The following is a 12,872-nucleotide window of genomic DNA, read 5'->3' on the forward strand; positions in this document are numbered from 1 at the left end:
TAGTAATTAAAGGCATACATATAATTCCTGAAGAGTTTTACAACAGACAAAATAAGAAAAATGACCTCAGATGTGGGCACAGTTGTGAAACACTCAGATGTTTTAGTTCTACTTGGACTGAAAAATGACCAAAAACCTTGCTCTCAGTCTGGCTTTGGCCCCAATTGTGTCTTAAGAAAACACAGCAATTAGTAGGCTATCTCAGCGGTGCATTCCTCTTGCCTTCTACACCTACAGATACACACAGAGCAGTATCCTGTTTTTCACAGGAAGAGCTCTTTTTGTTTGTCTGCAGGTCACTTGTTCATGGTGAGTTCATGTACGTCCTGCCATTGTTTTCTTGTTAGTACACTTTAAGGCTTATTTAGGGTCATTAAGCTCATTAATGCTTGCTGTATCCATCTGGGTGCTTTGTTGTGACAGGCTGGCACTGGCCAGTGCAATATTGAAAAGCAATTAGATCCTAAGAAAAAGAGATCTGAAATGAAACCAAATCTAGAGAGAGAAATACTGCTTTTGCCAGGACGCTCTCAATCAGTGACGTACACAACATGCTCCATCAACAGAAGGTGCTCCATTTGTCTCAGAGAATCCCACATTAGAAATCTAAACATGGACAACTTCAAAACAGCATAATTACTGAAAATTAATGCAGTGAAGACTATAAACAAGTACATTTAGTTGTCCCTATACAGAAAAAGGTGAATGCAAAGAATCATACCAGTTGAGGCATGAATGGGGAAGCAACTGAGCAATCACTGACATGGTTTCCATCTGTTCTCTGTGACTGAAGTTTGCCTTTCCTTTTCAGTAGAATAGGAGAAACACAGCTGTTAACTTAAGATTTTAAGTCTTAATTTTCTTGCTTTTCTCCTTGCAAACTCATCCTCAAATGATTAATGTCTAGCTCTTTAACAAGCTCCAACTCAGTGATAGCATGTTGAGGCTTCTTCCATAGTTCATATTTAATCTGACCCATTAGGAAAAATAAACATTCTCCCTTGCAGTTAGTGACAGGAAGGGTCACCAAAGCAATCCCCAATGAAGGTTTTGCTTTTTGGTGAGACTACTTCACCAATGAAAGCAATTCTGTTTTCTTCATTGTGTTTCACATAAGTGGAATCACAAATGCAATGTACTTGTGTGTGTTGCTTTTAATGTTGGATAATATTCCCTTTTAATAGGCATCCAGTGTTTCATTCTTAAAATGGAATTTATAGCTTAGAGCAAAGCAATGAAGTTTTTGCTTTTTGGTATGGTGCCGTGTGCTCATGTCACAAAAGAAAAGCAATAATATCTGTGTATTGCATTTCTGGCACAGAATCTTCTCCATAAAAGGAAACAGCACCTCTTTCAATTAGAACAGATTTTGTCTAGCTCCAGTTAAAAAAGGTTAGAAGCTAACTGGTGGCTCATTCTGGTTACAAATTCAGACCCTATAACATTAGCACTGTAACTTATAACATTTCCAAATTTACTTCAAATTCTGTGACTATATATTCATTGGCTTGTGTTGTATTAACTCACTGGTGTTGTGTATGTCTTAGCCTAATAGCTAAACAGTCTAATCAGTGCCAGGGCCCAGTAGGCCCAGTCAGTAATCTGACCCAGAATGTTAGGTTGCAAAGTTTCTGTAGGCCTGCACTGACTCTTAATGATAGGCCCTTATACATCAGTGACTGTGATTTCCTATCTGTGCTTTACTAACAGGAACTTCAGAATATACAGTATCCTGACAGAATGAGGCAAGTGTGAGACCTCTAAATCAGAGCCATAAATTTTGGCTGTATGAGGACTCTTAAACAGTATTTCTGATAGAGGTCATATGCTATTTTGATTCCATTCAAATACAGCCCCATGATTATGAACAGATTTATTCTGTTTCTTGACTGATCATGCAATGTCACAAAAAGTGTAAATTGTAAAATCTGAACAGAACATACAGTCAGGTCTGTAAGTATTTGGACAGTGATACAATTTTTGTAAAAATTAGAAAAATTTGAGCCTCTGAAAATGGAAGAACTATGTAAAAAAAAATGTCTGAAATTCCTAAACAGTTAATACAATATTTTTGTTAAATCCGTTGAATTAAAGCTGAAAGTCTACACTTCTGTCACACCATGATTGGTTCATTTCAAATCCATTGTGGTGGTGTACAGAGGCAAAATTATGAAAATTGTGTCAATGTCCAAATACTTATGGACCTGACTGTATAAACTGCAACATATCCTGGGCCCTTTTTTATGTAGCATCTTGGTAATATACAAAAAATATTTTTGGCTAGCTGCTGATAGGCATGGAGCAGTGCAACAGGGCCTGCAACAATGAAACTCTGCCAGTGAAGAGGGAATTTAAAATCCAGATTTCTGCAAAGCTGCTGTGTGACAATATCTATTGTTAAAAGTGGTATACAAATAAAATTGAATTTACAAAAGACAGATAAACAATGTACACACATTTCAAGCATCTGTCTTTCTCTCAGGTGGATCTGGGCTTCCTGCGGTATGTTTCAGCTATAGGAACACAAGGAGCCATTTCTAAGGAAACTAAGAAAGCTTACTATGTTAAGACATACAAAGTCAGCATCAGCACCAATGGGGAGGACTGGATCATGGTGAAAGATGGCACCAAGCACAAGGTATGAGCCAACAGTTTAATTTCAACTCTAATCTAATACTCTGTGGTGATGACGTGTACATATGACGTCAACCCTAACGGAATTTTTAGAATTTACACTCCGACTACACAGTGCACTCAAATTAAACCAAGGACTTGACTGAAAATATAAAGTAACCTGTTGCAATGATATTAAGATGTGCACTGTGAAATTATATCCACATGACTTGACAGTACAACCTTATCAATGTTTTACATGGAGATGCGCACGTTTTACATAGCGATACACGTTTTAATGTGTAGATCAAAGTGTTCAAGCTCATGTGTTTGAACTATGAGAAGATCACCCATACACTATTTTAGCTTTACAAACAGTCTTCAGTTTAAATAGTATAATGAGTACAAGGCATGTCTTACCTGTTCCTGTACACCGGCAGTCATCCTGAAATCGTTGGAGGGTCATGGCACCAGTGTATGGCTGTGGGGGTTGTGATTTTACTGTTGGTGTCATTGTTTGTTCAAGTTCATTGCATTTTTAATGTATGATCATGAAATACTTTTGCACATTTGAGCTTATGCTTGTCAGTTATGTGGACAGAAACCATTTGAAGAAATGTTGTTGGCATTTCTTCTGGGGGGTTAATCAAAATTCAGTTAATATAGTTTAAATCAGAGTAATACTGTTCAAAGTACATCTGAAGTGCAAAGAATAAAATGCTAAACAATAAAGTGTAAACAGTAAAATTTCCCATGTCACATCCAGAACACTGCATCTTCTATGCATGAGCTCATGCTCCAAAACTGCTTTCTGAAAGGTAGTCAAGTAAATTCAAGTCAACTGTCAATTAAACCATATACAGCTAGTTAGTACACAGTAGCTGCGTTTACATGGACACTAATAATCCGATCGTAATTGGACTAGAAGCACAATCAGATTTAAAAAGTCACATGTAAACACGTCAATCGGAATGAATTGGCCAAAACTGATTAAAATTTCATTCGGATCGTAAGGGGTGGTTTAAACCTTTTCTAATCCGATGGAGAGGACATGTAAACACTTCAACATTTCTACATAAAGTGAACATGCAAACGTGTCCTAAGAAGACAAAAGTCCTAAGGAGTTAACTTTGTGTCAAAAGTTTTAAATAAAATAATAAAATCCACAAGCAAAATTTTTAATTATTAATTATATTATACATTTTATATTAATTATATTAATTAAATGTTAAAAAAAAATTGCAAATGCAAGTAATGATAATCAAGTCAAAATTAATCTTTCAAAAAGATTACTTCTGATTCACATGCTCATTTTGCTTTCTTTTTTTTTTTTTCATTTGTGGATTTGATGGAGTTTTTTTCTTCTTCTTTTGCCTCTGGAATCTTTCTTTTGCTTCTGCCATCTTTTTTTGCTTCTGATTTTGGCACATTTTTAAAAGTAGTCTCCAATTCACAGACCCATTATTTAAAAGATCCTACAGTTACATTTCTTCATACTCAATATTTCTAGAATACATTACATTTATTTTCATATGAAATTGCAGATTTTGTGGGATGTTTTGAGAACGAGAAGATAATGGTGTAGAAAATTGTACAATATGAGATAGAGAGTTTCATGGCGCCATCTACAGGTGCGAGCTCGTAAGACCTGGACGTTTTAAGGTGGAAAGGAAAATTCGAATAATAACCCAACTTCAGCCTCATCATCTAATTAACGTTATCTGTTTAAACTGCTACACAACTGAATGGAATGAAGGTACTTGTTTGATAAAGAAATATGTGTGATACCATTCACAAACAATTCAGTAGCTACCCATATTATTTCTGTCATCTTTTTAAATGCAACTACAATACAGTTTTCCAGCTGCTGAGCACTCGGCTCTGTTCATTCCACCAAGTCAGAGGACGCTTCACAGTAATTAGGGTGGGTATGACCAACTTTCGGAGCACCTCCCACTCCAAAGTCAGTTGACCAATAGAGATTTAAAGTGAACGACTTCACCTAAGACCCCCCTCGTAAAAATCTACCAAAAGTTAGAAGCAAAAAAGATAGCAGAAGCAAAAGAAAGATTCTAGAAGCAAGAGAGTGATTCCAGAGGTTAAGAAAAAAAAAAAAAACTGCATCAGAAAAACCCACAAATAGGAAAAAATTAAATCAAAATTAGAGTGTGAATCAGAATGTAATCTTTTTTAAAAATTAATTTTGATTTGATTCTCATTACTTGAATTTGCACAACATTTTTTACAATTTGATAAATAATATTTTGCTTGTGGATTTTATTTTATTTGAAACTTTTGGCACAAAATTAACTCCATACCATAGTAGGCCACCTATCATACATTCTAAGAGAATGTATTCTCCAATTAACATCTGTCCATGAGCTGCATTTGACCATGGGTCCAGACTTTCACCCCTGATCTAGAACTGTCACTCCTGGTCTAGAACCTCAGCTGTGTGAATTGCTTAATCATTTTGTTCAACCATTGTGTCCATTTATTGTTAGAAATAGGATTTTGAAGGAAACCATTTTAAATAATATTTTTTTTTACTAGATTGATTATTCTGGGTTTATTAAACATCAAACTATCTAAACCTCTCCCCTCCTGGTGCATTTTCTTCTGTAAAAAGGCCCTTGAACACGATTACCTTTTAACATCTTCATCCAGCTAATCAGTGGTGGGTGTGGCAGAGCTTGTCAGTTTCAAAGGCAAAAATGTAAGTGCAGTGACATGACAGTACAGAAAAATCTGACACATGCAATTAAAACATCGTTACATGTATAAAAAACAAAAAAGAAACATGATGTGTGGTAACTCATTTATTTCATTAGCACACACTATAAAAAATCAAATCACACCTACCACACCATTTCTACATTTTATCCAGATTGATTCCTTCTTTTAGTTCTATGTCAACAAAGATATGGTCAAGCTGTGACAGTAGTTATGTCTCTTGATTTGGGAACACTCTATCCATGTCATTGGTGACCAATACCTATCCAGTTTTCAGCCCCAGCCCTTTAATTTGCTCCCCAAATAAATGTTTATGTATGTTACTCATCTTGCACGTCACAGGCACAAACATAAGCCCTGTAATATTTAGAGAAACCTTGAATGAACTGTAGGAATCATTAGCTGGTGTCCCTACTTTCAAAGAATGAATTATTGGAAAAACAGCAAAAATTTTTCATATGATATGTTGCTATTTTACAAATAATATTATTATATTTTAGAGTATTGTCTGCATAGCTGGTCATGGGTGTGTGCCCCCAATGGCACCCATTAAAGCTCCACCTTAGGCTGATAGTAAAGTTCTTGAAGGTAGATTTTTGAGAGCATTTTTGGCATTTATTGATGTTGTATGTGTGATTGAAACCCAAGTACTAGCAGAATGTTCTCCTGACTTGTTGAATCACCTATGGACAATTGTGCAATATGGTGGCCTTACATGACTGCAGTAGCTCAAAAACAAATGTAAAAAAAACAAAAAAAAACTTGAAATATAGTCTGCCCATTATCTAGAGTAGAATGTAGACATCAATGTGTGTATGTGTGTATTCGTTAGGTGATGTCATGTAATTGCATACAAAAACTTGGCTATACATTGTGCAAGTGTGGTCTGTGTATGACATGCTTTGTCTTTTAGGTGTTTCACGGCAGTCACAACCCCACGGACGAGGCCCATGCCTTTTTCCCAAAACCCACACTGACACGTTATATACGGATACGACCTCTAACTTGGGAACATGGCATCTGTATGCGCTTTGAATTATATGGCTGCAAGATATCAGGTAACAGACAGACACACATAGACACAAAAAATATCACCATCAAACACATGTAAAAGCATAGCATCTATTTCTCTGACATTTTTGGTGATTAATAATGTAAAAATGGTTGGCTACTGGTAGCTCTCTCCCATTTATATTAAGAATGCCGGTTGAGAAAACAAGCCCGCAACAAGTGTCCGGTTAGAGACTTCACTAGAGATGATCAGTTATGCGGGAATAACCCATTTATTATCACTACACTCAGTACACTGATGCCCACACTCAGTACACTGAGTGTAGATGCAATCAAGCTTGTGTGTGTGGTTTTCTATAAAAAAAAAGAAAATGTAATAAACAACATTAATCACCAGGAGCAAGATAGATTGGAACCATAAATGACTTTTAAAAAAAAAAAGAAAGAAATTAAATAAAGAGAAAGAAAATGTGCCATCATATGTACAGATACACACTCTGTGTAGCATGACCAGTGAGCGGCTTGTGTGCTACTCCACTGAAATGTGTAAATATATGACCCTATTTAACAATAAATGGCAAGTAAATTATATCTTTTAAGTATAACAAATGTATGTGAAGAAAACACTATGCAAATATACATAAAAACAGATTTACAAGCTTTCTCATCTTCGTCACGCTCATACTAAATATATTCTGCTGGTAGAGTTTGTTTTTAATAACTGTTTGTTTTTGGCATTGGGAATAGTCATGGTGGAACTATTGGTATGTGCACACTCTTACAGATTATATTTCTGTAATATATTGTATTCGTCAAGCCTGTTGACTGAGCCATAGAGTTACCTTTCCATCCTGTACAGCTGATGATTTTACATTTATGCTGCCACCATTCAATAAACATAGAATGTTGGTTATACCATACTCTGAATAATTTAAAATCAGATATTTGTTGCTTGTAGTCAAAATTCCCACCTGTGTGCCCATTTCTGAATTTGTGTTATTGCAGCTTGAACTTTTTGGCAATGTTTGTTGTATGTTTTTGTCCTGCTTTTGTCATCAATGAACAAAGTCATTCAGGTGTCAGACATGTGTGGTACTTGGACTTGACGATTTTCATTTGTCAAAAAGCATTTGTAAATCCTTGAGAATCAAATCAGAAATATGAACAATATATCTGATAACAACTACACTCTTCTCATTACCATTGCTGGACCAAGTGGCACACTGTTAATTGTAGTTTTTATGTCATCTTCTTTGTTTTTAAAGTCCGTGAAAAATGTGTCAGTAGTGACGGTCATCGCTTCTTTTAAAAACTCACCATCGGCGAAGTGGCTTCTTGTGCTTGGCCAGGAGATGGCTAATACAGAATGAAGCCTCAGTAGCAGCTTTAGCTCTCTTGATGGCTTTTGTGAAAAGTGATTGCCGGGCTTTTAAAATGAATTTTAACTTTTGAATTCTTTTCTCTGGTATTTCACTCTTGGGTAGAAATTAATACTTGAATTTTGGATGGTAAGTGGTGTGATGGCACTCCAAATTACCCCTTTTCGAAAATGCTAAAGGCTGGTGACATATCAAGCAGACAGTCTTTTCGTTCACATCAGTAAAAGCAAATTCGTTTACCCAATAGACATGGAAACAATATATTTTTGCTTTTGTTGTTTGTCCACGGTTTCCTGAACAGAGTTCACTCATTGAGAGTACACATATGGAGTTAACATTAGCTAGATACATAGCATAACAGCGGGCTGATGTGATGCAGCCAGAAACAGTTATCTGCAAAGGTAACCTAATTTCTGTAATTGGCCAGAATTAATGTTTTTCTTGGGCTAGTCCCCACCCATACAGTTGCACACCACCAATTAAATATGTATCTGTATTTGAATGTAGCCAACCAGCAGATATTTTAACATTGCATGTTTTTTAAAAAAAATTATTTGGATGGTTGCAATATAGTAAAAATGCCTCTGCAATCGACAGGTAGATCATGATCGACAGATCACGATCACTGTTCTAGAGCATGATGTTCTAAATCTGAATTGGTTCTTGGTATAGTTCTTTTAAAGAGAAAGTCCAACACCCAGTTACACATCTGCCCTCCAATACCCTTTAGTTCTAGTCTATCAAAAGTAATTTTTTCCAAATGTCAAATGCCTTTGTCAAAATATATTGTATACAATACTTTCAAAGCTTTCTTACTTACAATACTTTTGGATATCAGAATCCACGGTGACTTCTATGAAATCCTGTCTAGTACAGAAAATAAACAACCCTATGGGTTCAATGAAATGTATTAATCTGCTTGTTATAATTTTCCCATAATTTTAGGTGCAGTATTTGCCTGCTGTTCCTATTAGAATAAAAACTGAGTCCTTTGATGAGGATGGGAGTGTGCCTGCTACATACAGTCAGGTCCAGAAGTATTTCAACAATGACAGACAATGACATTTACCATTTAGGAATTACAGCCATTTTAAGCACTTCCATTTTCAGGGGCTCAAATGTATTTGAACAATTGACTGACAAGAAGTTAATTGACCAGGTGCAGTCCATTCCCTTGTTACTTCAAGACAAATGAAGGTCTGGAGTTGATATCAGGTATTGAGTTGGCATTTGGCAGCTGTTTGACTGGAGCTACCAATATGAAGTCCAACGAGATCTCAATGCAAGTGAAGGAGGCCATCATTAGGCTGAAAAAACAACATAAATCTATAAGAGAGATAGCAAAAACATTAGGTGTGGACAAATCAACAGTTGGGTACATTCTTAAAAAGAAAGAAAGCACTGGTGAGCTCAACAACATCGAAAGGCCTGGAAGACCACGGAAGACAACTAAAGTGGATGATCGCAGAATCCTTTCCTTGGTGAAGAAAAACCCCTTCACAACATCAAAAGAAGTCAAGAATACTCTAGAGAAGGTAGGCGTATCATTGTCAAAATCTACAATCAAGAGACGCCTTCCTGAATGTAAATACAGACGGTTTACAACAAGGTGCAAACCGCTGGTAACATTTAAGAACAGGAAAGCCAGATTAGACTTTGCCAGAAAACATCTAAAAAAGCCTCCCATGTTTTGGAATGAGATTCTTTGGACTGATGAAACCAAGATTAACTTGTACCAGAATGATGGGAAGAGAAAAGTATAATGAAAGAAAGGAACAGCTCATGATCCAAAGTATACCATATCATGTGTCAGACATGGTGTTATGGTATGGGCATGTATGGCCAATGGAACGGGCTCACTGGTATTCATCGATGATGTGTCTGCTGACAGAAGTAGCACAATGAATTCTTAGGTGTATAGGGCTATACTCTCTGCTCACATTCAGCCAAATGCTACAAAACTGACAGGACGCCGCTTCACAGTGCAGGTGGATAATGACCCTAAACATTCTGCGAAAGCAACTCAAGACTTTTTGAAGGCAAAGAAATGGAATATTCTTTAATGGCCAAGTCAGTCGCCTGATCTCAACCCAATAGAGGATGCTTTTCACTTACTGTAGACAAGACTGAAGGCATAAAGACCCACAAACAAGCAGAAACTGAAGGTGGCTGCAGTGAAAACCTGGCAAAGCATCTCCAGGGAGGAAACTCAGAATTTGAGTTTTGAGAACATGGGCTCCAGACTTCAGGCAGTCATTGACTGCAAAGGATTTTCATCCAAGTATTAAAATTATGGTTATATTTACAATTATGTCACTTTGTCCAAATACCTTTGAGCCCCTGAAAATGGCTGTAATTCCTAAATGGTAAATGCCATATTTTTGTGGAACCTCTTAAAATAAAGCTTAATGTCTACACTTTGATCATATCTTGATAGTTTTATTTCAAATCCATTGTGGTGGTGTATAAAGGCAAAATCACAAAAACTTTGTCATTGTCCAAATACTTCCGGAACTGAGTACTAGGCTTGTGAGTTTATGTGCATTATAACAATCATGTCAGTAGAACCTGAACATGAATTTATAATACTTATAATTTGTAAAACGTGTAAACGTGATATTGAAAATTTTTGATGTGAATTAAGATATTTAAATATATTTTGCTTCTGAATTCAACTATCTGAATTTCTACTTGAAACATTAGATGAAAAAATTCAAGCAGTCAAAAAATTCTAGTATAATCAAAAAGAGCAAACAAGCCAGGCTCTAATCAAACTGAGTCCTGGTCAGTCACAACACACTTCTGAGCTCACGGAGACAGGACTTCATTTATTCGTCATATTTTATGGTGATACTTGGTGCCATGGCAAAGCACGCCTTTTTCCCCAATTTTAAGCTGCTTGTGCTACGTTTTCTTGTTATGAAATCAAATTAAATGCCATTGTTACTTGTTTAAATACCTGGTATTATAAGAGACAAGCATCTGCCTGATTTCTAGCAGACTAGAATCTTTCATCAGCAAATCCAGCCATGCAGATGGTCAGCAGCTTCAGCTAACGTTTGTTGCTCTGTTCCGACGTCAGACAACATGCCATTAAGGTTTGTTTAGGACGACAAAATTTGCCACCTTTGGTGGCAGACCACACATTTTTTTAAGTGAGCAAAAGTATAGGACCAGATAGTTGTAAAGTAAATTAAAGTAAATAACACTTAATCTTTGGTTACATATCTGGGAGTCTACTCTCAGTGCCGGTCCCAAGCTTGGGTAAAAAAAAAAAAAAAAATGGGAGGATTGCGTCAGGAAGGGCATCCGACATAAAACCAGTGCCAAATCAAACATGATCCGTTGTGGCGACCCCTAACAGAAGCAGCCGAAAGAAGAACATTTGTTTGCATATCCCTTGCTTGCAATAACTGCATCAAGCCGGAGACCCACTGACACCACCAAACGTTTGCATACTTCTTTTGTCATGCTTTTCCAGGCTTGTACCACAGTTTCTTTCAGTTTTTGTTTATTTTGAAGGATTTTTCCCTTCATGCTCAATTAGGTCTGGTGGTTGATTTGGCCAGTCTAAAATCTTTCACTTTTTCTTTGTTGTGTTGGTAGTGTGTTTAGGGTCATTGTGTTGCCGCATGATGAAGTTCCTACTAATTAGATTGGATGCATTTTTCTATAAATTGGCAGACACAATGTTTCTATACACTTCTAAATTCATTCTGCTGCTATCATCATGAGTTACATCATCCATAGGGATTTAGTGAGCCTGTTCCAGATGCAGCCATGCAAGCCCAAGCCATGACGCTACCTCCATCATGCTTGACCGATGAGCTTGTATGTTTTGGCAGATCCTTTCTTTCTCCACACTTTGGCCTTTTAATTTCTTTGGTAGAGGTTAATCTTGGTCTCATCAGTCCATAAAACTCTATTTCAGAACCTTTGTGGCTCATCTCTGTTCTTGAAGTCTTCTTCGAACGGGGGATTGTGATCCCTTCACCCCTGCCCTGTTAGTGATGTCACTGACTGTTGTTTTGGGGTTTTTCTTCACAGCTCTCACAATGTTTCTGTCATCAACTGCTGTTGTTTTCCTTGTCCGACCTGTTCAAAATCTGGTTGGTCGTATACCTGTGTTTTTTTCTTTTTCTTTACTTTCCAAATTGTTGTATTGGCTATGCCAAATGCTTCTTCAATGACTCTCACAGATTTCACAGATGGCTTGCTTTTCTCCAATAGACAGCTCTCTGGTCTTCATGTTGGTTTATCCTTTTTGATAGTAAATGCAGTCTCACAGGGGAAACCCAGGGCTCAAACCAAGAGTAGACATTCAGAGCTTAATTGGTCAATCAATCTAACAGGGTACACCTGAGCAACAAGAAACATATGTCAGTCATATGCTTCAACATTTTTGATCACTAGAAAAATGGGTGGGTTCAAACAGATCTATATGTAAATATCAGGAAATGAAAGCTGAAATTAGGATCTATTGTCTGATATTCATCTTTTGATCTCAAACTCAAATGCCTTTAGTGTATAGCAAAAACAAAAGAATTGACCTCGTCATTCCAGTACTTTCAGAGGGGATTGTATCTGAGGGATTTTCAGTTACATTATGTCTTTTTCAATATTTTCAATATTTCCAATAGCTCAGTTTTGCCACTTTAGTTACTGCAGTTTGCGCTCCTTTCTAACTGATTAGCTCAGAGAATGAATGAGTAGATTTCACTTTTCTAAATGCTCGGTTTCTTGTTTCAATTGCTTTACTACTTTCTTCTTTCCACCATGGTACTGTTTTTTCTTCATCTGGTGCCCGATACTCTTCTTATCACATCTGCCCCTGCTTCATGTATTTTTTTCTGTAAATAGCATAGTATATTTAATTATTCCTAAATTCCTTTAATTTCCATCTAGGTAATATTCCATGTACTAATCCTTTGCAAGTTTTCTGATGTTACTAGAAAGTCAAGTACAGATTCTTTTCCATGAGCTAAATCTAGTTTTGTGGCCAATCAATCCCTGTTCATCTATTAATTCTTCAAATACATTACGTATTGTAAACTGTAATTGTGCTCCCTTGCAATGTGCTATACACTTTAAAGTCCCTACAACAAACCACTCTCTAATGATTTGTACTTCTTATTA

General features: G+C 36.6%; 1 protein-coding gene across 14 annotated transcripts in view; it reads left to right on the forward strand.

Annotated features, from left to right (window-relative positions):
* Nucleotides 1-12,872, forward strand: part of LOC113543049 (neuropilin-1a) — a 136,900-nt gene that overhangs the window by 101,569 nt on the left and 22,459 nt on the right. For all 14 annotated transcript variants that reach the window (XR_008300662.1, XM_034314907.2, XM_053227613.1 and 11 more), the window contains 2 exons: nt 2,483-2,638; nt 6,260-6,404. Coding sequence is in view for 13 of the 14 variants with exons in the window: in XM_034314907.2 (XP_034170798.2) it covers nt 2,483-2,638; nt 6,260-6,404 (301 nt within the window). In the remaining variant the exon portion in view is untranslated. The remainder of the gene's footprint in view (nt 1-2,482; nt 2,639-6,259; nt 6,405-12,872) is intronic.

This window comes from Pangasianodon hypophthalmus, chromosome 21, assembly GCF_027358585.1.
Source record: "Pangasianodon hypophthalmus isolate fPanHyp1 chromosome 21, fPanHyp1.pri, whole genome shotgun sequence".
Lineage (NCBI taxonomy): Eukaryota > Metazoa > Chordata > Actinopteri > Siluriformes > Pangasiidae > Pangasianodon > Pangasianodon hypophthalmus.